General features: G+C 56.4%; 2 protein-coding genes across 4 annotated transcripts in view; both read left to right on the top strand.

Annotated features, from left to right (window-relative positions):
• SPG7 (SPG7 matrix AAA peptidase subunit, paraplegin) overlaps positions 1-12,139 on the top strand; it is a 55,981-nt gene extending 43,842 nt beyond the window's left edge. Inside the window, exons 13-17 of one of the 3 annotated variants that reach the window (XR_001885440.1) lie at positions 4,378-4,493; positions 6,980-7,182; positions 8,084-8,250; positions 8,755-8,832; positions 11,259-12,139. Coding sequence is in view for 2 of the 3 variants with exons in the window: in XM_017871388.1 (XP_017726877.1) it covers positions 4,378-4,493; positions 6,980-7,136; positions 8,084-8,250; positions 8,755-8,832; positions 11,259-11,465 (725 nt within the window). In the remaining variant the exon portion in view is untranslated. Of the gene's footprint in view, positions 1-4,377; positions 4,494-6,979; positions 7,183-8,083; positions 8,251-8,754; positions 8,849-11,258 lie in introns of all 3 variants that reach the window. The other 2 variants (XM_017871398.1, XM_017871388.1) reach the window with 2 other exon arrangements.
• A 2,747-nt stretch (positions 12,140-14,886) lies between these two features.
• On the top strand, positions 14,887-17,544 carry RPL13 (ribosomal protein L13). Its single transcript, XM_017871372.1, has 6 exons — positions 14,887-15,001; positions 15,227-15,350; positions 15,514-15,655; positions 15,861-16,034; positions 16,656-16,712; positions 17,187-17,544. The coding sequence occupies exons 2-6, from the start codon at positions 15,247-15,249 to the stop codon at positions 17,343-17,345; spliced, it is 636 nt and encodes a 211-aa protein (XP_017726861.1). The 5' UTR covers positions 14,887-15,001; positions 15,227-15,246; the 3' UTR covers positions 17,346-17,544.
• The last annotated feature ends 9,320 nt before the right edge of the window (positions 17,545-26,864 follow it).

Below are 26,864 nucleotides of genomic sequence, written 5' to 3'. Positions count from 1 at the left end.
TGACTGTGGGCCAGAGGGCTGCTGCCGCCCGCGGCCATGGAGGGACAGCTGTGCCTTCAGTGCAGTAGGGGCTCTGCGGACAGGCGTGGATCTGCTGCGCGACCTCTGGCGAAACTCGTGGCTCCGACTCTCCGTAGGAACAGGAGATGAGTTTTGGTGCTGGGTGGGCTGGCCGCCTCTGACTGCCATTCTGCGGCTGCTCAGTGTGGGGTCTGCGACGTCTGTGAGGAGAGCAGGACTAAACTGGGAATCGGAGCTGCTGGAGGTTTCTGTAGCTATGATGGCAACAACCAGATGTGATCAGTCATCTCATGGAATGGAGTTGAGACCCACAGTGTCAATCTGAGACACAGTGAACGTTTGAAAAGGGAAGTGGTGGCTGGGCGCGGTGGCTCACGCCTGTACTTTGGGAGTACAGCACTTTGGGAGGCCGAGACGGGTGTCACGAGGTCAGGAGATCAAGACCATCCTGGCTAACACGGTGAAACCCCGTCTGTACTAAAAAATACAAAAAACTAGCCAGGCGAGGTGGCAGGCGCCTGTAGTCCCAGCTACTGGGGAGGCTAAGGCAGGAGAATGGCATAAACCCAGGAGGCGGAGCTTGCAGTGAGCTGAGATCTGGCCACTGCACACCAGCCTGGGTGACAGAGCGAGACTCCGTCTCAATAAAAAAAAAAAAAAAAAGAAAAGGGAAGTGGTTCTTGCCCCAGGTGTTTGAGGAGCACGAGCCTCCCTTGCGAGCTGTCCCTGTGAGAACCGAGTTCCCTCACCCTCAATCTGAGTGAATTCCTAGCAAACATGCCTCTGGCAGGTCCCCAGGGCTTCAGCTTGGAAAGGCGGTGGATCCCTGCAGAGGAGTGGGGCCAGGCACTGTGCCAGACACTGCAAAACACGCCTGGCTTCTCCCCGACCGCCCCGCGGGTCTGGAGGACTGGCGCTGCCTGTGTCTTACCAAAATGTATTTTTGGTAACCATTTACTTTTATGTGGAAATGGATAAGCTTTTGATAATAGTAGCAAAGCAGGAAGGACTGAGTGGGAACTACAGGCCACTTGAAAGAAAATACAGCCAGGGCAAGGTGTGGTGGCTCGTGCCTGTAAGCCCAGCTCTCTGGGAGACCAAGGCAGGAGGATGGCTTAAGCCCAGGAGGTTGAGGCTACAGAGAGCTGTGATCACACCACTGCAGTTCAGCCTGGATAACGGAGCGAGACCCCTGACTCCAGAAGAAGAAAGAAAAATGCTAACAGTACGCCATTTCCCGTGTGTGATGCAGAGTGGGTCCTCTGTTCGTCTTCAGTGTGGACAGCCTGAGTCTTGAGAGCCCCCAGCTAAACTGGGGTCCAGTGCCTGGCGGCCGGCAGTCCTGTACTCAGGGGAGATGAAGGTTATCCTGCACCCTCCAAGGGATGCATCTTTGACCCAGTGGACAGCTTAATGTCCATCCGACGTCCAGGAGTCCCTCCAGGAAACTTGCTTACACTGGCAGACGTCCCATGGCTCCTGTCTGATTTACGTCCAGGTTATGCCTGCCTGACCATCGCTCTGGTGCTGGGGCCTGTCCTGTGTCCCCCACATGCCTGANAGAGGCAGACATGGTTGTTTTCAGAGCCCCCAGCGAAACTGCCTTCCAGTGCCAGTGCCAGGTGGCTGGCAGGCAGCCCTGTGCTCTTGGGAGATGAAGGGGATGGACATGGTATTTGCCTTGTGCCTTTCCTGGGATATGTCTTTTGCCTGGCACATGGCCTGATGCCTAGTTGTCTGACCTGCAACCAGAAGTCCCTCCAGGAAACTTGCTTACACTGGCAGACGTCCCATGGCTCCTGTCTGATTTACGTCCAGGTTATGCCTGCCTGACCATCGCTCTGGTGCTGGGGCCTGTCCTGTGTCCCCTGCATCCCCAAGAAAACCCAGCCTGGGCAGCCCCTGGTTCTTCCTTGTGGAAGGTGCAAATTCAGTCCCCACCATGATAGGAAACACATTCAAAGACTTACTACTCACAGATCCTGGGCAGGGAGGGCGCCAGGAGTGGGGAGGGCCATCCTCCACCCCAGATCCCATGAGGCAGAAGTGAAGGGTCAGGCAGAGGGAAGAGAGAGCATGTGGTAACGAGCTGTACACACAGGGAGTGGGGAGTGGGCAGTGCAGTTCACAGTCAAATGCCAGAATGGTCTGATTAAAGGAAGTGCAGGGAGCACGGGGAGCCCAGGCTCCTGGGTGGAGAGATGCCCCTAAGTGCCCATCTCTGGCCACTGGCATGGGCGGTTGAGCGTGGTGTCCTCCTGGTGCCCAGGCTGCAGGCTTGGCCCTGCCATCCCTGTTGAACTGAGCTTGTCGCTCCTTCTGGTGTCGACAGCCTGCCTGCCCTTGTCCATACTAGAAACACACTCGTTTGTTTTCAGGTTAGCCTGTCTTGTATGCCTTGTGGTCTCGTGCCTTTATACGTAGTCCTGTAGCCGGCTCTGGTTGGAGTAATTCATCGGCCACAGCCAGTGTGTCTTAGGATTTAAAGCCTTACAGTAAAGTGGTGGTGGAAGGTTCCAGTAGCACGATGTACTTGAGTGCTCAGGACCACGAGCTGATTCAAGTTGTACAAAATGGAGACTTACAGATGTGTGGAAAATGTGAGACAGGAAATGAAGCCTCACCAGTAAGCTGAACAGGGGAAGTTTAATCAAACATTTGTCCCTGGCTGGGCGGTGTAGCTCATGCCTGTAATACCAGCACTTTGGGGGCTGAGGCAGGAGGACTGCTTGAGGCCAGGAGTTTGAGACCAGCCTGAGCAACACAGCAAGACCCCATCTCTTTTAAAAAAAAAAAAAAGAAAGGAAAGAAAGAAAAGAGTATTAGCCAGGCGTGGTGGTAGAGCACACCTCTGGTCCCAGCTACTCAGGCGGTTGGGTGGGAGGATTGCTAGAACCCGGGAGGTTGAAGCAACAGTGAGCCATGATTGCACCACTGCCCTCCAACCTGGGCGACAAAGTGAGACCCTGTCTCTTACCAAAAAAAGCCTTGTCCCTGAGGCAAAAGGCCTCTGAAGGGATGAGTGGAAGCCATGAGGATCCAGAAAGTGATGGGGATGGGAGCTGCCCCACCAGGTCTGAGGGGAGAGGGAGAGTAAGCAGGAGGCCCATACCTCAGAGGAGACCTCTGCCCATCCTGCCAGAAAGTCAAAAGCTGCTGTTCTGTGACCCCTGCCCTGACCCTGTGGACCTCGCCCAACCCTGGGGCAGGAGGAGAGACTCCTCAGAGGGTTGCACTTGCTCCTAAAAGCAGCAGGAGCTATTTTGTATTTGCAACATTTATAAAAGAAGAAATCACGACCTCCTTCTACAGCTCTGACCTGAAGAGTGTTTTGAGTTGGGTGTTGGGAGCCATGGCTACAGAGCTGCAGATGTGCAGAGAGAGCCTTGCTTTGACTACACGGGGCAGGAGCAGGGCCCAGCCAGGGAGAGGCCGGAGCTTCAGCTCACACCCCGTGGCATTTTTGTTTTTGTTGTTGTTGTTGAGACGGAGTCTTGCTCTGTCACCCAGGCTGGAGTGCAGTGGCCGGATCTCAGTTCACTGCAAGCTCCGCCTCCTGGGTTTATGCCATTCTCCTGCCTCAGCCTCCCAAGTAGCTGGGACTACAGGCGCCCGCCACCTCGCCCGGCTAGTTTTTTGTATTTTAGTAGATACGGGGTTTCACCGTGTTAGCCAGGATGGTCTCGATCTCCTGACCTCGTGATCCGCCCGTCTCGGCCTCCCAAAGTGCTGGGATTACAGGCTTGAGCCACTGTTTGTTGGGTTTTTTTTTTTTTTTTTTTTGAGACGGAGTNGCAGTGGCGCGATCTCGGCTCACTGTAAGCTCCGCCTCCCGGGTTCACACCATTCTCCTGCCTCAGCCTCCAGAGCAGCTGGGACTACAGGCGCCGCCACCACGCCCGGCTAATTTTTTGTATTTTTTTAGTAGAGACGGGGTTTCACCGTGTTAGACAGGATGGTCTCGATCTCCTGACCTCGTGATCTGCCCGTCTCAGCCTCCCAAAGTTCTGGGGTTACAGGCTTGAGCCACCGCACCCGGCCAGTTGGTTTGTTTTTTGAGACAGTCTCGCTGCGTCACCCAGCTGGAGTGCAGTGGCGCTATCTCAGCTCACTGTAACCTCTGCCTCCCAGATTCAAGTGATTCTCCTGCCTCAGCCTCCCGAGTAGCTGGGATTACAGGCACTTGCCACCGTGCCTGGCTAATTTTTGTATTTTTAGTAGAGATGAGGTTTCACCATACTGGTCAGGCTAGTCTTGAATTCCAGACCTCAGGTGACCCGCCCGCCTCAGCCCCCCAAAGTGCTGGGATTACAGGCGTGAGCGCCGCGCCTGGCTCACACCCTGGCATTCTTTCAGGGACTGCCAAAAAGAGCAAGATCCTGTCCAAGGAGGAACAGAAAGTGGTTGCGTTTCACGAGTCAGGCCATGCCTTGGTGGGCTGGATGCTGGAGCACACGGAGGCTGTGATGAAGGTGGGTCCACAGGCCTTGGCCAAAGCTGACTGGGGAGTCCCACCTGTGTCTGTAGCTGACCGGGGAGTCCCGCCTGTGTCTGTAGCTGACCGGGGGGTCCCGCCTGTGTCTGTGGCTGACTGGGGGGTCCCGCCTGTGTCTGTAGCTGACTGGGGGTTCCCGCCTGTGTCTGTAGCTGACTGGGGAGTCCCGCCTGTGTCTGTAGGTCATGTGAGAGGATAGCCTGCCAATGTCATGATCCAGGGAGCAAGGTGGGAGGCGACTGTCCCAGGATGATGGGCAGAAGCTCGGGCATGGGAGGCAGGAATGGACTGTGTCACGTCGGAGCCTGGTGCTGCTACTGGGGTAGCTCCTGGAAGGTCACACCATGCAGTGGGGTTTCACTGCCTGTGCCTGTTCTCAGCCTGTGCACCCCAAATGACTCCTAACATTGGAAAGAAGTGAGTTGAGCGTACATTTAAAAAATGCTACTGTAGGCCGGGCACGGTGGATCACCTGAGGTCAGGAGTTCAGGCCAGCCTGGCCAACATGGCAAAATCGTCTCTACCTCAAACAAACAAAAAACTACTCTTGTAGGCAGCTGTGAACTCAATGGAAGTTTATTCTTACCAAATGGTGATGTTACATCTTCTCTAAGACATGTGGCTCCACCACTGGGAGCCCGAGTGCTGTCAAGAGGAGGTCTCTATTCAGAACGCAGGTGCCATCTTTACAGTGGAGCTCCAGGAACCAGTGCAGGTTTGAGGCTCACCGGAGACAGCAGCGGTGCCGTGTTCCTACCTCAGGGTTCGCTGCAAAAAATGCATACAGTGCAGCAGTTGCCGCTTGGCTTGCCAGTGTGGTCTCCGTTGCTATTTGTCAGGCGTGAGCTGTAGCAAAGTTGGGTGTTAATCAGAGAGCATCCTGCCCATCCCAGGCTCCCAGCAGGGCTGAGGCCAGCGTTTGGGGACCAGGTACGTGCTGCTCCTTGGTGATGTGCACCGCGGTCATGGGACCAGAGCCGGCCCAGTGTGGGGCGAGTGGACACTGAGCTCGGGGTCCCATTTAAGGGATACTGAGAAACTCAGCAATGAACACAACGTTTTAACTCAGTATGTCAACAAGTCACAATTAACGCAGGGGCTTTGGGAGGCCGAGGCGGGCAGATCACCCGAGGTCAGGAGTTTGAGACCATCCTGGCCAACATGGTGAAACCCCATCTCTTTCAAAAATACAAAAAATTAGCTGGACGTGGTGGTGCACACCTGTAATCCCAGCTACTTGAGAGGCAGAGGTAGAAGAATCCCTTGAACCCGGGAGGCAGAGTCTGCAGTGAGCCAAGACTGTGCTATTGCACTCCAGCCTGGGTGACAGAGCAAGACTCTCTCTCAAAGGGAAAAAAAGAATTTTTACTTTATTTGATAGGCAAAAGTCAGATGGTCACAATGAAAAAGTAAGTCTCTTTCCCAAGGCTCAGTATCCTGCCAGGAAAAGGTTGTGAATTCACTGTTGTGGTTTTGGTCATTAATGCAATCATCACTGCAGCCATTATTTAGAGCCTTTTTTTTTTGGTTTTGAGACAGGGTCTCTCTGTCGCCCAGACCGGAGTCCAGTGGTGCAGTCACAGCTCACTGCAGCCTTGACCTTCCAGGCTCACAAGATCCTCCTACCTCAGCCTCCTGTGTAGCTGAGACTACAGGCGTGCACCACCGGTGGCTCGGGTAATTTTTGTATTTTTTGTAGAGAAGGGGTCTTGTTATGTTGCCCAGGCTAGTCTCAAACTCCTGGGCTCAGGCAATCTGCCCGCCTCTAACTCCCAAAGTGCTGAAATCACAGATGGGAGCCACCGCGCCAGGCCTAGTTTTACATTCTAAATTCAGCGTCCTCTCAGGATTCTCAGAGCACCTGGTTGTGGCCATCTTGCTGCCACAGTTCTCAGAAACAGCAGCTGGGCCAGCAAAGGACCTGCCCCTGCCCTGTCTCCCTCCGTCTCCCACTCAGCGGTTCCATGTCGTTGGGTTAGCATGTTGCCCCATGCCCCCTCCTTGCATACCTGATGTGGGGGTGTGGGGGAGCAGCAGAGGTGAGGGCAGTCCACATTCCGTCAGCATCCTGGGGTTCCCATTGCTCTGAACCCTCGGTGGCAGTCGCTGGTGCCAGGGGTCAGCTCAGCGGCCGCTGGGGGTGTAACTTGTCCTTCGCCTCTCAGCTGTCTTCTGTGGCCCTTGTCTTCTTGACTCTCTAGTCATGTATGAGAAGACACTCCCCAACAGTGTATGAACAGGCACCTCTGGGGGAACCCTGCTCTCTGGGCTGGCCATCTGTCTGTGGTGGGAACCCTGCTCTCTGGGTTGGCCGTCTGTGGTGTTAGGGTCCTCTCTTGTAAAAGATGCTGATTTGCTTTCCTGCTTTGAGACGCTTTAATGACGGAGACCTCTTAGTCCCACACCTTCCTCCTCAAAGCCCACATTCTGCCTGCTGACGTGGGCCATCTTGACCCTGTGCAGGTCTCCATAGCCCCTCGGACAAACGCCGCCCTGGGTTTTGCTCAGATGCTTCCCAGAGACCAGCACCTCTTCACCAAGGAGCAGCTGTTTGAGCGGATGTGCATGGCCCTGGGGGGCCGGGCCTCGGAAGCACTGTCCTTCAACAAGGTCACTTCCGGTGAGGAGCGGCTGCGTGGGCCCCGGAGGTTCCCGAGAGCTTTTCTGTGCGTTATTCCTTCTGTTCCAGTGAATGCCATGGGGTGAATCTGGTGTAGATGTAGTTTTGAATTTATTAAGTGTTTCTTAAAAGATAAGTTACAGCACAACTTTGGAGCTAAGCAAGACTTTTTAGATAATTTAACTGGACAAAAAACTTAACCTATATGCCAACTCTAAACCCATTTAATTGGTTAATTCTTGGTAATGGCTACAGGAAACAGAATGAAATGGAAGCAGCTTCACTGTTCTGAAGCTATCACTTCACTGGGCTATCCAGAGACTGAAGGAGGGTCCCAGGGCTCCAGGTCCATGGGTTTGCCTCGCATAGGCCTGGGCTTGTGCTTGAGAACTGCCATGCAGTGAGCTCCTGTACGCCCCCCAGGTTCTAGATTTCCAAATAAAAGAGCATTTCTGAAAGTTTTAAGACTCTTTTTTTTTTTTTTTTGAGACGGAGTCTCGCTCTGTCGCCCAGGCTGGAGTGCAGTGGCCGGATCTCAGCTCACTGCAAGCTCCGCCTCCCGGGTTTACGCCATTCTCCCGCCTCAGCCTCCCGAGTAGCTGGGACTACAGGCGCCCGCCACCTCGCCCGGTTAGTTTTTTGTATTTTTAGTAGACACGGGGTTTCACCGTGTTAGCCAGGATGGTCTCGATCTCCTGACCTCGTGATCCGCCCGTCTCGGCCTCCCAAAGTGCTGGGATTACAGGCTTGAGCCACTGCGCCCGGCCAGTTTTAAGACTCTTAAGGAACAGTGGCGAGATGCCAACGTCCTCACTGTCCAGCTTCACGGTGGGACTCCTCGGGAGGAAGGGGATGGGGAGGCACAGTGCTGCCCCAGGACGCTGACCCGGACGCCTGCTGTGCACCTGCAGTGCTGAGGATCCCTCTGTCTTGACCCCACCCTCCAGGGGCACAGGACGACCTGAGGAAGGTCACCCGCATTGCCTACTCCATGGTGAAGCAGTTTGGGATGGCACCTGGCATCGGCCCCATCTCCTTCCCTGAGGCACAGGAGGGACTCGTGGGCATCGGGCGGCGCCCCTTCAGCCAAGGCCTGCAGCAGATAATGGATCATGTGAGTCGGCTCTGGCCACACCGCTGCACTCCGTGCTCCCGGGGAAGGGAGTCCCTGGGTCTGCCACACAAGGGCCGACCACGGCCGCCCCAGCTGAGCTCAGCTGCAGGCCCCACGTGGGTTTCTTCCTTCTGGGCTCTGCTGTAGTTCCTACCTGTGGAGTATTTTTTTCTCAGATGAGGACATAGATGCTCCTAATGAAATTATAGATGTGAATCTGGGAAAAATATCAAATAAATACACTGAACAATAGATGCAGGACCCACATGGCCTTCAGACTGGGCCAGGAAAGGCCTGTGAGGCAGCTGTGGGTGGGTGGGCGGCATGTGGAGCTCTGCTCTCCTGGCAGTGGTCACAGGGGCAGGAGACCGCCTGCCAGCTGAGGAGTCCTGTTCCTCCTCAGAGGGGAAAGGCCATGTTCCCAGCCTGGCATTTCTTTTCTGTGCTTTGGTGCCGGAGCCAGGCGGCCAGCCTTGCCCCCGACACAGTTCCCTCCATTCGCAGGAAGCAAGACTGCTGGTGGCCAAGGCCTACAGACACACCGAGAAGGTGCTGCAGGACAACCTGGACAAGCTGCAGGCGGTGAGGCCCTGGCCAGGCGAGGAGACTGCAGCACCCACACAGCACCCACGGTCCCCACCCCTCTCGTGAACACTCTGGCCAGTGTGAATTCCACCTCACCTGAAACTCACGTGTCCCACACTTTTCATCGTGAATTCATCCAGTGTGTTCCCCCAAGGTAGAAAGAAGGCTGCCACAAAGTCTCCTGTGCCTGTTCCTGCCATGAGCGATTACCAGTGTTTTGTCAGTTTTGTTTAATCTTTTTCCAACTCTTAAACTTTTTTCTTGAATTTTTTTTGTTTTTGTTTTTTTTTTTTTTGAGACAGAGTCTTGCTCTGTTGCCCAGGCTGGAGTGCAGTGGCCGGATCTCAGCTCACTGCAAGCCCCGCCTCCTGGGTTCAGGCAATTCCCCTGCCTCAGCCTCCCGAGCAGCTGGGACTACAGGCGCCCGCCACCTCGCCCGGCTAGTTTTTTGTATTTTTTAGTAGAGAAGGGGTTTCACCGTGTTAGCCAGGATGGTCTCGATCTCCTGACCTCGTGATCTGCCCATCTTGGCCTCCCAAAGTGCTGGGATTACAGGCTTGAGCCACTGCGCCCAGCCTTTCTTGAATTTTTTATTAAAATAAAGTTTTAATTTTAGAGAGGATTTTGATTTTTTTTTTTTTTTTTTTAGACGAAGTCTTGCTCTGTCGCCGAGGCTGGAGTACAGTGGCGCCATTTTGGCTCGCTGCAACCTCCGCTTCCCGGGTTCCAGCGATCCTTCTGCCTCAGCCTCCCGAGTAGCTGGGACTACAGGCGCCCACCACCATGCCTGGCTAATTTTTGTATTTTTAGTAGAGACAGTCTTTCACCATATTGGCCAAGCTGGTCTTGAACTCCTGACCTCAGGTAATTTGCCTGCCTTGGCCTCCCAAAATGTTGGGATTACAGGCGTGAGCCACAGCCCCAGGCCTACTGTAGTGTTAGATGTAGAAAAGTTGCAGACGCAGTGCAGAGAGCTCCCTGTCCCGCTGCCTCACTCCCCGTGGAGGCCCCCCTGGGGCAGTCCTCCCACCTGCGGAGTCCCCGCCGACCCACAGTGATGGGCGCACACGTGATGCAGACGTGCTTCCTCTCCCAGTGTCCTTCCCACTCTGGGAGTCCACGTGGCGTTTGATCGCCCGTCTCCTTAGGCTTCTTTGGGGTGACGGTTCCTGAGACCTCCTTTGGCAGTTTCGAGGACTGGTCTCGTGTTTTGTAGGACATTTCTCAGTAGGGATTGTCTGATGTGTTTCTCACCGTGGGCAGAGCTGGAGTTAACTTTTATGTCTCTGGGTTCTGATAACTGCTGCTTAGAACTCAGGAGAGGCGAAGGGCTCTGTGTCCCATGTTGTGAACAGATGGGTAGGCAGTGGATGGGTAGTCGTTTCTTCGGCCTTCCCTCGTGTATTTCAGGCGAGCACTGTGTGTCACATGGGGATAGTGTTTAGGGCCCTTAGGGTGTCGTCCCCAACCAGCAGCAGCAGCAGCAGTCTCGGGGCAGGCGTGGGTCGTGCCGTCCCTGGCTGAAGCAGCACCTGCCTGTGGACATGTGCTCATCACGGTTGACAAAGCAGCTCTGCAGAGCTTGGGCTCACCACAGTGGGAGCCAGAGCAGGCAGGGGCAAAGCTGCAGCCGAGGCTTCTCACTGGCTGTGGAGTGGCGTGTCTGCCCTGTGTGTGAACTGTCAGCCCCTCACAACACTCAGTGGGTTGCAGAACTTAGTAAAATCTCAGACCAGCCCTAGAAAGGAAATGTTTGTCTCTTGCAATAAAGCCACAGGTAAATCACCCTAGCTTCAGGGGTTACCATTTTCTTTAGAAAATCTGGAGGAGTGAGGAAAGGAGCAGGCAGTTAACAAAAAAAAAAGAAAAAATCTGGAAGAGTTCTTCCTTCACGGAAACCAGTGAAATGTGGCTGTGGCAGTGTTTTCTGTGGTCGGGCCAGGCCACCCCAGAGGCAGGGCCACCGGCACAGGACAGTCGGCATCTCGAGTGTTTTCCAAGATCCCACCTAGAGTGGCTGAAATTCCCTTCCCCAAATTGAGAGGTCCCAGCTCACACAACTTCTCAGATTCCTTCTCCCGATGTTGTCTCAATCAGGAGGGTGCAGCGTTTTACCCGTCTCCTTCCCTGTAGACACGCACATCTTGTTTGGTGAAAGAAATTGCAGTTGCCAAAAATAAGCCAAGATTTTGAAGGGAAGTAGAAAAATTAATGAGGCTGGCCACCGGAAAATCATTTATGAGGTTGAGATGGGGGTGATTCTTCTTTTGGAGCTGCCTCTGTGCCTCCGCTTCCCTGGGAAAGTGGCCTGTCCCGGGTGTCCTGCACACAGACAGGCCCTCACGCTTCTCACCACCTCCCTGGGACATAGAGATGCTCTGTCTGTCCTGGGGACTCACACACTGCTTGCCTGTTCTTTGCAGCTGGCAAACGCCCTTCTGGAAAAGGAAGTGATAAACTATGAGGACATTGAGGCTCTCATTGGCCCACCGCCCCACGGGCCGAAGAAAATGATCGCACCGCAGAGGTGGGTCGACACCCAGAGGGAGAAACAGGACTCGGGAGAGGAGGAGGCCGAAGAGACCCAGCAGCCCCCACTTGGAGGCGAAGAGCCGACTTGGCCCAAGTAGCTGGGACGTGTTGGCCGCACGTGCGGGTGACCCAAGAACTGAGGGCTCACTCCGCCAGCCTGCGTTGCTTTTCAACTGAGGTTTGCACTTCCTCTTGCGGCCCTCAGTAGTCCCTGTGCAGCAACTTCTGAGATCTGTGTATTGATTACCCTTTTCATGATTGTAAGTTTCTCTGCAGATACAGCTGACCGAGCCTTGTGTGTGTGCGTCGTCTCCCCTATGGGGAAGGTCATCAGTGCTTTCCCGAGTGAGCATGGAACACCTGAGTTCCCAGGGTTCTAGACAGTCGTTCCCAGCGTGGCTGAGGCCACCCAGAGGCAGTAGAGCATTCAGACTCTGAACAGACCCCTGTTCGTGCCGATGCTTGCACGGCCGCCCAGTTCCTGTGGCTCCCTCAGAATGCTAACGGGATCGGACATGAAAGGACCCTCTGAGCCGATTGTCCCATTTCCAGCAGCCCCGTCCTCCAGCTCACTGTCAATGGGGCCACACAGTCCGGCCCAGGCACTGGGCTCCAGGGGACTCAACACTGCCCCCTGCTGCCATGTGGATGGGTGCAAGTTGAGGACTTCTTCCTGGTCTAGTCACACATGCAGGGTTGGGGATGCCTTGGTTTTACTGCCCTGAGAACTGTTGAGACACTTTACTAATAAACTCTGTGGTTGGAAAATCTACATTTGCATTGTCTGGCCAGCTCTAATGCAGGGGAGCTGGCGGGCTTACCTTGGATCACAGGGTCTTGTGGTTTCAGTTTGTAATTTGAGTAATGCAGGGACTAAGTGGAAAACTCCTGTAGGAATCTGGGGCCTGGACCCTGTAGGGATAGAGGATGACCCAGGACGCCCTGGCCCTGTGTTCCGGGGCATGCGGCTCCCACTCCGGCCTCCTTGCGTCTGCCGTGCCTGTGGTGCAGTGACGTGAGTGGATTGTCCTGTTGTTGCTGCAACACTGAGTGCCCTGAGAAACGCCAGCAGAGCAGTAAGGAGGCAGCCACAGGTGTGGTCACACACCCAAGTGGGGGAATCTCTGAGAGACGCCTTGACCTTTGCCCAAGTTCTCCAAATCCAAAGAGCAGCACATAGTTGGGAAGGTTTTAGCTGGTATAGCCAAGAGTCATGTCCTCGGTAATCATTTCTTTCCTGTTGTGTTGGTTTTTGACAGTCTTGCTTTGTCGCCCAGGCTAGATTGCAGTGGCGCCATCTCGGCTCACTGCAGCCTTGATCTCCTGGGTTCAAGCAATCCTCCTGACTCTGCCTCCCAAGTAGCTGGGAGCACAGGCATGCACCACTATGCCTAATTTTTGTATTTTTTGTAGAGACAGGGCTAGACTGGAATTTCTGAGTTCAAGTGATCCTCCTGCCTTGCTCTCCCAGTGTGTTGGGATTACAGGTGTGAGCCATTGTACCGAGCCTTTTGTGAAATTATTTTACTATTTTTAAATTTTTTTTTTTTTTGGAAGATGGAATCATGCTCTGTAGCCCAGGCTGGAGTGCAGTGGTGCTATCTTGGCTCTCTGCAACCTCCACCTCCCGGGTTCAAGCGATTCTCCTGCCTCAGCCTCCCAAGTAGCTGGGGCCACAGATGCGCAGCACCACATCCTGCTAATTTTTTTTATTTTTAGTAGAGATGGTCCTCATCTCCTGACCTCGTGATCTGCCTGCTTCAGCCTCCCAAAGTGCTGGGATTACAGGTGTGAGCCACCACGCCCAGCCCTAAATTTTTTGTTTTTGAGACGGAGGCTTAACTCTGTCACCCAGGCTGGAGTGCAGTGGCGCAGTCTTGACTCTGTAACCTCCACCTCCTGGGTTCAAGTGATTCTCCCGTCTCAGTCTCTGGAGTAGCTAGGATTACACGCATACACTACCATGCACAGCTAAATTTTGTATTTTTAGTAGAGACAGGATTTTGCCATGTTGGCTAGGCTGGTCTCCAACTCCTGATCTCAGGTGATCCACTCGTCTCGGCCTCCCAAAGTGCTGGAATTACAGGCGTGAGCCACCGTGCCCGGCTGTGGAATTTTTTTTCTTTTTTTTTTTTTATGGAGTCTTGCTCTGTTCCCCAGGCTGAAGTACAGTGGTGTGATCTCGGCTCACTGCAAGCTCTGCCTCCCTGGTTCACACCATTCTCCTGCCTCAGCCTCCTGAGTAGCTGGAACTACAGGCACCCGCCACCACGCCCGGCTCATTTTCGTATTTTAGTAGAGACAGGGTTTCACCGTGTTAGCCAGGATGGTCTCGATCTGCTGACCTCATGATCCGCCCGCCTCAGCCTCCCAAAGTGCTGGGATTACAGGCATGAGCCACCGCGCCCGGCCGGGACTGTGAAATTCTTAAAATGTGGATTAAGTTGTACCAGGAAGAAGGGTGGTGATTGGGTGAGGGTAGGGAAGAGAAAGGGTTATCAGGATTTAAAGGTTTCCAGGCGCCTTCACAGACTTGCACTAGAGAGTAAGAGCTGGCTTTGTGTTGATGCTTTTCTTTGTGAAGGGAGGCGGCAGGCACAGCAGGTCAGAATGTGACATTTTCAGTCGGGTACTGAAGTCAGTACCGACCTTAGAGAAGTCACCTAATCCTGGACCAAGGGAAAGCGGGGACAGAGGCCAACAGTAACTGCTCCTTACGGCGTTGTGTGGATTCGATGTGAAAATGCACATCCGGAACTGAACTCTCTGCTTACAAAATGTTAATTTTATCTTTTAAAAAACGACCACAGGCCGGGCGCGGTGGCTCACGCCTGTAATCCCAACACTTTGGGAGGCCGAGGCGGGCGGATTGCCTGAGCTCAGGAGTTCGAAACCAGCTTGGGCAACACGGTGAAACCCCGTCTCTACTACTAAACTAAAATACAAAAAACCTAATGTGGTGGCAGGCGCCTGTAATCCCAGCTACTCGGGGAGGCTAAGGCAGAATTGCTTGAACCCGGGAGGCAGAGGTTGCAGTGAGCCGAGATCACGCCATTGCACTCCAGCCTGGGCGACGGAGTGAGGCTCTTGTCTCAAAAAAAAAAAAAAAAAAAAAAAAGTTCTAAATGGATGGGAGGAGAATAAACGCTGGAACAAGGAGGACGACGGCCTTAGGTTGCGCAAACTCTGATCTCATTGCAGTTTTCCTGCCTTTGCGCTACAAACGTGTCCCACAAACGCAAACAAACTTAGAATTGCTGGGGCGTCGCCCGTTCGCCGTCCGCCCAGATGCTGGCCCCGCGCGCGTTAAACCCGCAAGGCAGGACTTGGCCTGAGCCCACCGCGGCCCGCGCAGCGGCTGAAGCGCCGGGGCAGTAACGGCGGACGTCAAGCAAGCTCAGCCACCGGCTCCGCAGGGCCCAGGCATCCCGGCCGCGCCTCCGCACTCTGAGGGACGCCATGTCTGCTAGGGCGGCCCTAGGGCTGCCGGCAGAGCCGCGGTGACGTCAGTTCCTTCTTACCGGGCTCTGATTGGTCAGCGCGCCCGGCGCTTCTGGTTGGCCGGCCCTGCGATCATCCCAGGGTGCATTGCGGCGCCGTTTCCTTTCCGCTCGGTTGTCTTCCTGCGCAGGAGGTGAGCGAGACCGGGTCCCGGTCGTTGGGTTTCATCCAGCGCCATCGGCCTGCCGTTGCTGCCAGCGCGGTCATGGATGGGCCCCTTCTTTTTCGCAGACAGCGTTGGGCCGGGGTCCGGGCTCTAGGCGCGGCTGGACGGCCCAGGCCGGAGGGTTCAGGGCGGAGGCCCGGGGGGTGCGCGCGCCCGGGGCGCGGCCTCTCACTCGCTTCCTCGCGTTCGCAGCCGCAGGGCCGTAGGCAGCCATGGCGCCTAGCCGGAATGGCATGATCTTGAAGCCCCACTTCCACAAGGACTGGCAGCGGCGCGTGGCCACGTGGTTCAACCAGCCGGCCCGGAAGATCCGCAGGTGAGCCCTGCGCCCGGGGCTGCCCCTGGGGCTCGCGCCCGCCGCTGCGCCTCGGTTTGGGGGTGGCCGGTGCCAGGGTGGGGGGCGCTGTCTGCGGCCGTCGCGGAGCACTTGCCTGGCGGCCTCGGGCGAGGGTGACCGCCGCTGGGCTTCTCTCCACCAGACGCAAGGCCCGGCAAGCCAAGGCGCGCCGCATCGCCCCGCGCCCCGCGTCGGGGCCCATCCGGCCCATCGTGCGCTGCCCGACGGTTCGGTACCACACGAAGGTGCGCGCTGGCCGCGGCTTCAGCCTGGAGGAGCTCAGGGTGAGTAGTGGCAGCGCCGCGGTGTCAGGAGGGCCCCTGAGTCCCCTCTGCTGGCCTCAGTCGCGTGATGACATTCTCCGGAATCGCTGTACGGCCTTGATGAAAGCACGTTTGAACCCTTTTCCATCTGATCGCTGAGCCTTTCATCCCGCCTCGGGGTGGAGAAAGCCCGGGCCTGCCTCCATCTCTCTCCGGTTCTGGGCAGGTGGCCGGCATTCACAAGAAGGTGGCCCGGACCATCGGCATTTCTGTGGATCCGAGGAGGCGGAACAAGTCCACGGAGTCCCTGCAGGCCAACGTGCAGCGGCTGAAGGAGTACCGCTCCAAACTCATCCTCTTCCCCAGGAAGCCCTCGGCCCCCAAGAAGGGAGACAGTTCTGTGAGTACAGGGCTCTCTGGCCGTCCTGGCGCGCGGGGGAAGTGAGGCTTGGTTCCTTTATCGGTGACACCCGTCCCTGGGTCCTGCTGGGGTGAGAAGAACCAAACGTTGTGGCTGTTCTGATCCGCACGCTACGCCTGTCTTGCAGGAGTGGATGATGAGCTAATCGAGACTACTGGGGTTCACCTGTGGTTTCTAGCGGAGTGACCTTAATGGTCATGGCAAAGGCTGTGCGACTTGGAGCCAGCTTTTTCCGTTGAAATCATTGTCTCCCTAAAATGCTTCATATTCCAAATATTCTAGAAAAACCTTGTAGGATAAGGTTGATAAGAGTCCGTTGTATACGTTTCCGGGTAGTTGAATCAGGGAACGATTTTCTCTGCCCCGTTCCTGGTTCACAGGTAGATACAACTGTTTCATGCATGTTCTGTCAACTCAGTAAGATAGTCACCTAACTAGTAATGACTGTTCTCAACACTGGGGACACAAAGTATGTTGTAGGAAAGGCTCAGACACTGGTGCTGAACTCGGGATCCCCAGGGGGAAGTTTGGGGCCAGGCGAGGGTGGAGGCCTTGGGGCAGGGCGGCTAAAGGCACTTAACTCTTCTCATTCATCAACAGGCTGAAGAACTGAAACTGGCCACCCAGCTGACGGGACCGGTCATGCCCATCCGGAATGTAAGTTAACACTTGCTCAAATCCAGGCTTTAGAGGAGATCAGTGGGTGAACACGTGGATATCTGAGATGGGGATCAGGCCTAAGAAAGTTGACAGTGGCAGTTGTGGTGCGTGTGGAGGTTTGTGGAAAAGAACATTTCCTAGTTTTGACTTCTTGCAACCACGAAGCCATAAATTGGGAAGTGTTTTTGGTTTTTTTGGAAAGAGAGTTTCTCTACGTTGCTTACATTGGTTTTGAATTTCTGGATTTACAGACCTGAGCTGCCATGTCGAGCTCAGGCAGGGAGGGTTTTCCTTTTCTTTTTTTTTTTTTAATCCCAGGGAAGGTGACTGACTCAAGGGTCGCTTTCCAGCAGTGCTTAGGCAGCACACCTGCCCTTCCACCCCACCCCGGGTCCTCTGGGTTCTGCTGATGCCTGGTTGTGCCCTTGCTCATTGAATCATTGGGTTTAACAACTTGTCTTTCTCTTCTAGGTCTATAAGAAGGAGAAAGCTCGAGTCATTACTGAGGAGGAGAAGAATTTCAAAGCCTTCGCTAGTCTCCGCATGGCCCGTGCCAACGCCCGACTCTTCGGCATACGGGCAAAAAGAGCCAAGGAAGCCGCAGAACAGGATGTTGAAAAGAAAAAATAAAGCCCTCTTGGGGACTTGTAATCAGTCAGCAGTCATGCTGGGTCTCCACGCAGTGTATTTCGTGGAAGCAGCTGGGCCTGGGATGGGGTTTCACTGCTGTGACTTCCTTACAGGGGATTTGGGGCTTTCTTGAAAGACAGTCCAAGCCCTGGATTATGTCTTCCTTTCTGTGTTAAAGCACTGTTGGTTTGGTTAGTGACTGATGTAAAATGGTTTTCTTGTGGGGAGGTTACAGAGGCTGGCTTCAGCAGAGTGGACTTGGTTTTTTTTTCTTTTTAAAGAGAGAAGGTTGGGCTGGTGCTCACACTGTAATCTGAGTACTTTGGGATTGGCTCAGGAGTTCAACACCAGCCTGGCCAACATGGCAAAATCCCGTCTCTACTAAAAATACAAAAATCAGCTGTGCGTGGTGCCATGCACTCCTAGTCGCAGCTACTGGGAGGCTGAGGTGCGGGGATCACTTGAACCCAGGAGGCAGGGTGCAGCGAGCCAAGATTATACCACTGCATTCTAGCCTGGGCAACAGTGAGACTGTGTAAAAAAATAATAAAGAGACAGCGTTTTTGGCACACAGGGCTGGAGTACAGTGCCACAATCATGGCTCACTGCAGCCTTGAACTCATGACCTCAAGCAGTCCTCCCTCAGCCTTCCTAGTAGAGGAGTTTAGAGGCATGAGACCCTGCACCCAACCTAGAGTTGCCTTTTTTAAGCAAAGTAGTTTATAGTTAATGTAGCATCTTGGACTTTGGGGCATCACTCTTGAGCCTGTTGTGCCTGGTGACCACGGTCCTGACCCTTCCCTTCACTGGGCGTCCTCACCCCAACACCAAGGTATTAGATGGCCCTGCCAAGTGTCGGCCTCTCCTGTAAACATTCTGAAGCCATTGTTCTTGCTTCATGGACGAGAGGCGGCCAGAGAGTGCCATGGTGCCCTGGTCTGAGCTGGGCATCCCCACGTCTTACGTCCGAGGGCAGCACGATTCCTTGTGCAGTGCTCAGACACAGCCTGCCCTGGTCCTACCAGCTCACAGTGCCTGCTCTCCTTGGCGGCTGTGGCCATGACAGCCCCAGAGAAGCAGCTTCAGGGGCCGAGTCAGACTCTGTTTTCTCTGCATGCCTTTGCCAGGTGCAGGCGTTGAGGCACCCAGTGGGTTGTTACTGGCGTGGAAATAGGTGATGTTGGTGCCTGCTGCTGCGCTCCTAGTCACACTTGACATGTGATGACACCTTGCATGTTTGGAAACAGATCTTAAGCCATCTAGTAGATGATTTGGAGGCTGTTGGCTACTGTTTCATGTCTACGGTGTACGTGCTGAGTTTGATCAGTTTGTATGTTTGGGAACCTTGTCCTCTAAAATTAAGGTGGGCCAGGCGCAGTGGCTCATCCCTGTAATCCTAACACTTTGGGGAGGCCGAGGTGGGTGGATCACCTGCGGTTAGGAGTTCGAGACCAGCCTGGCCAATATGCTGAAACCTCATCTCTACTAAAAATACAATAATTAGCTGAGTGGTGGCACACACCTGTAATCCCAGCTACTCGCAAGGCAGAGATTGCAGTGAGCTGAGATGTGCCACTGCACTCCAGCCTGGGTGACAGAGCGAAACTCCATCTCAAAAGAAAAAAAGTGCAAGGTGGATGATTGGAAGCTTAAACCTAGGCTCAAATCCCTCTTACATGAAACGGCATGAAGGTCTCTGGTGGGCTTCAACCTGGCTGAAGGCTGGTCGCAGGGGGTTAGGGGTCACTGGCACTGGGCACTCCAGCCTGCTTCCTCACTGCCACACCACACTAGGGGACGGGCCTTTCCTGCTGTCTGCAGGGCAGCACCTGGAGTAGGTGTGCAGTGTGATGTGGTAAGTGGAGTAGAGGTCTGCACCCCATCACACCCCTTGCTGTTTTTACAAAACACTGTGATCTGCTTGTTCGGGCGGCTCTCCTGCCAGCTGACTCCACAGGGAAATCGGGGTTCAGGTATCGTCCGTGCACCTGGGGCAGAGTAGCCTGCACTGAACCTGCCAGAGCGTCCTCCCCATTCCACTGAAAGAAAAGTTCCCAGGGCCATGTTCCTAACCTGTGTTCTCTCCATTTGCTTCATCCATTGAGACCCCTAACAGGAGAGGGTGGATTTTCTCTGTGGTGTCTCGGACCCTGCTGTTGGCCAGCGCTGTTGGCAATAGGTCATTTTTCTAGGTTACGTTGGGACGACGTGAGTCTGGTGCCGTCCTGGTGCTGGCCGTGGCTGTGGGTTGGGCCGGTCTGCCTACTGCCTGCTGCTCCAGTACCTGAGATGCAGCAGGGGCAGCTGTGCCCTTCCTGGGACTGAGGAAGGCCCCCTGCAGGATAGCTGGGGGACTGCACAGGTGGGCGAGGCTGCTTCCCTGCCGACACCCAGACCTTGTAGCTGGAGCAAGATCTCTCCTGATCCGGGTACAGGCCTGTCTGCTCCAAGACAGACTGTGCCAACAGATGCAAAGGGGCCCTTTGTTTTCACTTAGTCCCTGGGCACCGCCCGATTCAGCACCTGGCGGCCCAGGTTCCCCCACTGGTGGGTACACGTGCCTGAGTGTGGGCATGTTGACGAAGTGGCCTCTCAGTTGTGATGTGTGGGCCTGACCTAGGGAGCGCTGTGGAACCTGGGCTGGAACCAGCCCTCTGTGCCAGGCCGCAGACAGGTGCTGCCGGCCCTGAGGGGCAGCTGCTGTGGCATGAGAGGAAGGGCCCTGACCCAGCCTCAGGCAAAACGGCCTTGGGGAACACCTTGATTTCAGCCATGTGAGCCCTCCCAGGGAGTGCAGCCAAGCTGTGAAGACGCAGAAACAGAGCCGTGTGCCACAAGCTTGTGGTCTGCTGCCCAGTTGGTTTTATGGCAGGTGCCTCCCAGGCATGGCCCTAGGCTGGGACCACAGTGTACCAAACTACTCACCTGCCCCTCAGTGCGTCTCTGCGAATTTTCAGCTTCATCTCAGCCAGCCGGGCGCAGTGGCTCACGCATGTAATCCCAGACTTTGGGAGGCCATGGTGGGTGGATCGCTTGAGCCCAGGAATTCAAGACCAGCCTGGGCAACATAGTGAAACCCTGTCTCTACAAAAATTTTAAAAATTGGCTGGGTGCAGTGGCTCATGCCTGTAATCCCAGCACTTTGGGAGGCCAAGGCAGGTGGATCACAAGGTCAAGAGATCGAGACCAGCCTGGCCAATACGGTGAAACCCATCTCTACTAAAAATACAAAAATTAGCTGGGCATGGTGGCACACGCCTGTAACCCCAGCTAATTGGGAGGCTGAGACAGGAGAATCGCTTGAACCCGGAGGCGGAGGTTGCAGTGAGCTGAGATTGCACCATTGCACTCTAGGCTGGGCAACAGAGGGAGGCTGTCTCCAAAAAATAAAAATAAAAAAAAAATACAAAAATACAAAAATTAGCCGGGTGTGGTGGCAGGCACCTGTAGTCCCAGCTACTCAGGAGGCTGAGGCAGGAGAATCGTTTGAACCTGGGAGGTGGAGGTTGTAGTGAGCCGAGATTGCACCATTGCACTCCAGCCTGGGTGACACAGCGAGACTCTGTCCAAAAATAATCAAGCATCTCTTCCCTTGACCTTCCTCGAGTTTTCATTCCTAACACCGTCTGGCCTCTTCCCTTACCTGTACCTGGGCAGGTCCCTCATGGGCTGTGGCTAGGGAATCCGTGGGGAAGACCAGACACTGGCAGAGCCTGGTGCCAGAAGGGGCCCCAGGAGCTCCTCCCTTTCCCACAGCCTCAGAGTGGGCAGGGGGAGGGCTGTGGTGGTGGAGGGCCTGGGGGCTTTCTCTGCAGGTGGCCCAGGAAGAAAGGGGGCCGACATTCCACAGCCTTCTCCAGATCCCCTTCCTGGGGGCTGGATGTCACAGTCAGTCTCAGGGGCCTCCTGCCCAGGCGAGAGGGGCAGGGCAGTGGAGGGCGGATCAGACCTGGCCCGGTCATTGTCCAGCCTCCCCATTGTCTCACCCTCAGGCTTTAGGTCTGCAGCGGCACCGCCAAGGCTGTGGTGCTGGGGGACAATTCTGATGTGCACGGTCCCTGGCAGCACCTGCCCCTCTGAGTAACTCCCAGAAAGGGTGGTGCCTCCTGGGGAGGCTGGGGAAGAACTAGGCTATTGATGAAAGGGACTGGAGAGCAGAGGGAAGCATCCGAGCAGCACATTCCAGGTCGGCTTTTTACCAAGAATAGCATCAAAAGCCTCCCATGACTCAAGCAAGACTAAAACCAGGACGTCCATCAGTTGGATGGGGCTGAGGACACCAGCCCCGGGGACGCGGCTCTTGCTTGCCATCACCTCCCACAGGACCAGAGTCTCCTCTGGGCCTCTCTGCTCCTGCCCTGGCCCTGTGGTCAGCAGCCACCCCTCTGGTGCCCACCTTCTGACGCTTACCCTTGTGCGAGCCCCTCCCTCAAGCATGGGCCGGACCCAACACTGTGGTCTCCCGGAAGCCTCCTTTGACCTTGGAGCACGCTGGCTGAGGGGACAGGCGGGCAACAGGAAGGCCACAGAGGCACCAGCACTGTGAGAGGGGCTGCCCTGGGGTAGAGAGTGCTGGTCTCGGAAGAGCCTCGGAGCACGGCCGCGGCCACACAGGCTTGGAAGCCGGTGGCCCCACAGCTGCTGTCTGAGGGGTTGGCCCCAGGCCGGGTACAGAGCCCCCAGCAGCGGTGGCACCATTGGCCGGGCCTTCTCCCCGGCCAGAGCCTGCTTGTCATGAGCAGCTAGCACTCACAGGCCCGGTGGTTTCCGAGGCCCTGCTCAGCACGGGCTTGAGCTGCTCATCCGAGTGCACGGACCTCGTGGAGGACAGCAATCGCCCAGTGTCAGAAGGCCTCCCGGCAGCACCTCGGGATTATAGGGGTTGGTTCTGGGGAGTCGACAGGACACTGGAAGGAAGTGAGGTTCAGAGGGTTAGCGTGGTGGGGAGGCCGGGCAAGTCTGCAAAAGGGCAGCATGGAGGAGGCAAGCGGGCACAGGTGGTCCACAGGCTGGGGAGGTGGTCCTTGGGCACAGGAGGTGAGCGGGGACAGGAGGAGGTGAGCGGGGATGGAAGGAGGTGAGTAGGGCATGGGAGGTGAGTGGGGACAGGAGTAGGTGAACGGGGACGGAAGATGAGCGATGAGCAGGGACGGGAGGAGGTGAGCAGGGACGGGAGGAGGTGAGCGGGCACGGGAAGAGGTGAGTAGGCACGGGGGGAGGTGAGTGGGCATGGGGGGAGGTGAGTGGGCACGGGGGGAGGTGAGCGGGCACAGGTGGTCAGGGGGCTGCGGAGGTGGTCAGGGGGCCCAGGGCCACTGCTGGTCAGCAGGCTTGGTAGTTGGGAAGAAGAGAGGACCCTGGAGTGGGGACAGTGGGACCAGGAGCCCAAGTCCTGGGGAACTCTGGGATGGCTGGTGCCTGGGTCTGAGCACAGAGGGGTCCTGGCTCAGGAGGGCCCACGTGGGTGAGGAAGAACCAGTCCCGGACGGTGTCCCCAGCGTGCAGTCCTGGGCAGGGGCCTTGACCCCTGGGTCTCACTGCACAGGGGCTGTGAGGATTGGGCCCCTCCATAGTAAGTTCTCCTCAGGGTCTCTGGAAACATTCTGGGCAGGGGCAGCAAAGCCATCGAGGCACCCCGGGACCTGGACAGGCCGAGGAGGGTGTGAGCGCTGGGTTCTGAGCTGGGTTCTAGGTTCCAGCTCCACCCCTGCTGTGTGGCCTCAGGCACCAGAATGCCCTCTCTGAGCCGTGTCTCCCACCAGCAGTGGTGTCTCCAGCTGGGCAGAGATGCTAGGGGCTGGGATGGTCCACTCCTGGCTTCATGCAGACAAGGGGCAGGAGAGATGGCGGCCCAGGGCTGCACGTGAGAACGTGCATGGAGAAGGGGTCTTGTCCACACCCAGAAGACGGTGTTGGGAGAAGGAAGTGGAGGAAGGGGACGTGGCCTGTGTCTGCGCTTGTGTGTCTTGGGTGCCTGGCGTGTCTGCGTGTGGGCTGTCTCTCCATGAGTGTGTACACGTGTCTGCGGTATTTGGCACACGTGTGTGGCGTGTACCCATGCCTGCCTGCATGTGCTGAGTGTGGTGGAGGAGGAAGGCCTCCTCATCAGTCCCCAGGTCTCTGAGGCTGTACCAAGGTCACCAAGGATCTGAGACCGGCCAGGTGTGTTGTCTCAGCCAACAGCCGGCGTGGCCGCCTCTGGGCATAGTCGATTTCTCAAATAAGATCAACGTCAGATCCTGCAGGAAGACAGTCTGATCCAGACAGGTTGCAGATGTTCTAAGATAAAATAACCTTTCTTTAGGAGGAAAGAAAAGAAGAGGGTAGGTTTGCAACCAGGTTAAAAAAAGCAGCACCCATCCGGACATGTGGAGAGCTGTTTCCTGTTAAACAATCCTGTTAGTAACCCCCACCCTCTGCAATTTCTCGTTTTGAGGCAACTTCCGGGACAATCTCTCCATATGAAGGGCAGGTTCGAGGACCCTGCATTCAGGGGTGGGGACCAAGCCCCCAGACCGAGCCTTTGGCCATGGGCTGCACCAGCTGTGTGCTCAGGATGGCCAGGAAGGAGGCCATGGGCTCTGGACCTGGCTCAGGGACAAGGGGCTATCCGAGTGTGGAGGAGAGCACTGGCTCCAGGGGATGTCCCTCAAGGCAGTGGCAGTGGGGCTGGGGTCTGCCAGGAACCTCTGGAGGCCCTGGACAGGGTTCCCTGCTCCCAGTTGGCCTCGCGGTCAGTGTGACTGGAATGGGAGATGGGGACTCTGACCAGATGGAGATGACACCCTCGAGGCAGATCCAGGACCAGGGAGCAGCCGTCACAGCTGTGTCTCCTTCGCTGATCCACCTGGAGCTTGTTGTCTTAGACTCTGTGTTGGGACCTGTCCTGGTGTTAACTCAGGCCTCAATGGATTCCTGGTCCAGGGTGGACAAGGTCATGGGCAGCACAGCCCTGGACAGTGGAACTGATGTTGTGGATGTGTGGGCCGGGAACCCAGGGAGGGATGAGCCCGGCGTTGCAGGATAGGTAGGAGTCAGGTGATGAGAGAGGCTGGAGGAGGCGGAGGCACTTGAGCCTGAAAAGCAAAGTATCTGAGTCCTGGATGCCAGGCGAGCCACGCAGAGCACTTGGGCATGAATGTGTCATTGTTGCTTTGACCATGTGTGAGCCTCTGGATAGCCGTGGGGGTCGGCGCTAATCAGAGGGTTTCGTGGGTGACCCCGTGATGAGGGGATCCAGGCTACCCATTGAATGCAATATTGTCAATACGAAAGAAAAAATCAGGTTACAGAACACAAACCACCTGCTCCAACATCTACAGTGCCTCGACTGTGCCAGGCAGGGTCCCGGGCGTGGGGTCCTGGGCGTGGGGTCCTGGGCCTGGCCCGCGTGGTGATCCTGGCGTGGGGTCCTGGGCCTGGCCCGCGTGATGATCCTGGCGTGCAGACACTGAAGAGTCCTCTCAAGTGTGGGAAGGGCTCTGAGAGTTATGCACCTTTTTTTTTGACAATAAAAAGAAATTTGCACATAAAAAAAAAGCTGGGGGGATAGATATGGGGAGGCGATGGTGCTGCACTGGGGTCTGGAAGCTTGTTTTGACTCCCTATCTGCATTGTCTAATATTTCAACAAGGAACACGGTGATTATTCCTGAATGTATATGGGGGATCTCATTTCCTGCGTCTGGCCCTGCAGGAAAAGCTGGGAAGGGGAGGCTCAGAAAGACAGCTCCACACTGCCGGGGGTGGGGGGCTTCCATTGTTCCCGGGGCTACTGCGGGCTGGTCCCTGAGCAGGGGCAGGCAGCGTCCAGACACCAGTGCTACAGGGAAACTGGCTTTTTCTTCTGGGGTTTCTCGCCATTAGAGCAGGCTGTGGTCAGGGCTGTCAGCCAGGAGACACCAAGCTGGCCCGGGGCTGTGGCTGGAGACCCCAGTGGGTCGATTAAAATCTCCCTGGGCTTCAGAGACTCAAATTCCCAAACTGTGATCTTTCTTGGCTCCCTGCATCCTTTGCTTGGAAGCCATCTGTTATTTTGCCAGGGTGCCGCTATGTGACGGCCAAGGGCCGAACTGGGGTGTTCCAGGTTTAAGCTTTGTACCCCCCCCGCCCCAGAAAGCCTGGGTGACCTCAGGCCTCACTCCACACTGCAGACAAGCAAACCTCAGGGCGGTGGTGAGGAGCTTTCGGGTGAGGTCAGAGCAGAAAGCTGAGCTTGGTCTGGGGAAACTGTCCCAGGGCTGCTGGAACCCAGCGGGGACGTGTGCCTGCCCGAGCTGCCTGGGCGCCTAAGCCTTTGCCTGAATTTCTCCTTTTCCCATGGAAGTGGTTGGGGATTGAGGATGTGGCTTCGCGGCGGCCTGGGAGGCTGGGCGGAGGAGGACACAGGTCCCGGAAGGCCCAGGCTGGTCTCTAGAGAGCGGGACTGGCCTCTGCCCACTGCCCGGCTTTAGGGAGGAGGCCCAGAGGCCGGGGAGACAGAAGCAGACGGGGGCCCTGCAGACCTCGCTGCGCCCTGACCCGTTCCTCGCCTCTTTAGCCGACCTCCCAGGAAGGCAGGAGCTGGGCTCCATGGCCTCTCCCGGCCCTGCCAGCCCCGTGCGGGCCTCCCTGCCTTGCAGTTGCGCCTGGTGCAATCCCGCCATCCGACCGCGTTCCTCCTCCTAGGCCCGGAGCCTCCTCGCGCTGTCGGCGGCGGCCCCCTCTGACCCCAGGGTCTTCTTCTAGAGTCCTGATTGCTGAGGCTGAGCCGGAGCGCCGGGTCTTCCCGCCCCTTCACCTTCACCTTTCAGTCTTAATGTCTCCCCTACACCCCCTCGCCACGTGGCTTTGGGCGAGGTCCCTGCCCTATTTTTAGGCAGAAATTGGCAAAAAGAGTGGGCTGGGAGGTGGTTTCTGTCCCCGCCAACGCCTCCTCTTCTGCTGCTCCCTCCACCGGGACCGGTGATGGGGAAGGTGGGGGGGAATGACGTTCAGGACGGAGCGGGCCCCCCCACGGAGCCCAGGCCTGCCCCGCCCCAGCCTCGGGGAACTGGTGTGGACCGTACCCCGCGGACCCCTCCGAGTCAGGCCCCGATTCAGCCCTCGGCCCCCCGGGACGGTCCTTCCAGCCCCAGACGAGCGCGGCGCCTGCACACAATAGGCGCCCACTAAATGCTTGTTGATGGAGGTGGCGAGTACCCGAAACCAGCGGAACCTGGAGATGGGATCCGAGAGATCCGGGAAGGGTGTGGGGATCTGGTGCCAAGCTGGGGTCCCCCCTCGCCTCCCCAGGGTCTGCCTGGGTCCGAACCCGGGCTCAGGCCCCGCGCAGCTCGGAGCCTCAAGCCCGGAGCGGGTCCCTGGGCCGGGGATGCGCACAGCCGGGGAGGGCGCGCCCGACTTGACCCCAAAGCTATCAGTTGGTGGGGGGTCCCCGGGGAATTAGAAGCTGTCTCCTCCCGGGGATCTCCAAGGGGCACCCCTGCCTCTGCCCCCTGCCCCGCTTTCCCGCCGCGCCCCTCCCCGGCCCCGCCCCCCG

This window comes from Rhinopithecus bieti, unplaced genomic scaffold (genome assembly GCF_001698545.2).
Source record: "Rhinopithecus bieti isolate Rb0 unplaced genomic scaffold, ASM169854v2 scaffold_1037, whole genome shotgun sequence".
Taxonomy (NCBI): domain Eukaryota; kingdom Metazoa; phylum Chordata; class Mammalia; order Primates; family Cercopithecidae; genus Rhinopithecus; species Rhinopithecus bieti.
The sequence above is the reverse complement of the archived record's forward strand: the minus strand, read 5'-3'. Positions and strand labels throughout refer to the sequence as shown.

Bases quoted from the DNA above. Each gene is read 5' to 3' on its own strand.
- RPL13 (XM_017871372.1), top strand. From the start codon at position 15,247: ATGGCGCCTAGCCGGAATGGCATGATCTTGAAGCCCCACTTCCACAAG. The intron at 16,035-16,655 runs GTGAGTACAGGG...ATTCATCAACAG, and splicing joins CCAAGAAGGGAGACAGTTCT to GCTGAAGAACTGAAACTGGC. The intron at 16,713-17,186 runs GTAAGTTAACAC...TTTCTCTTCTAG, and splicing joins CGGTCATGCCCATCCGGAAT to GTCTATAAGAAGGAGAAAGC.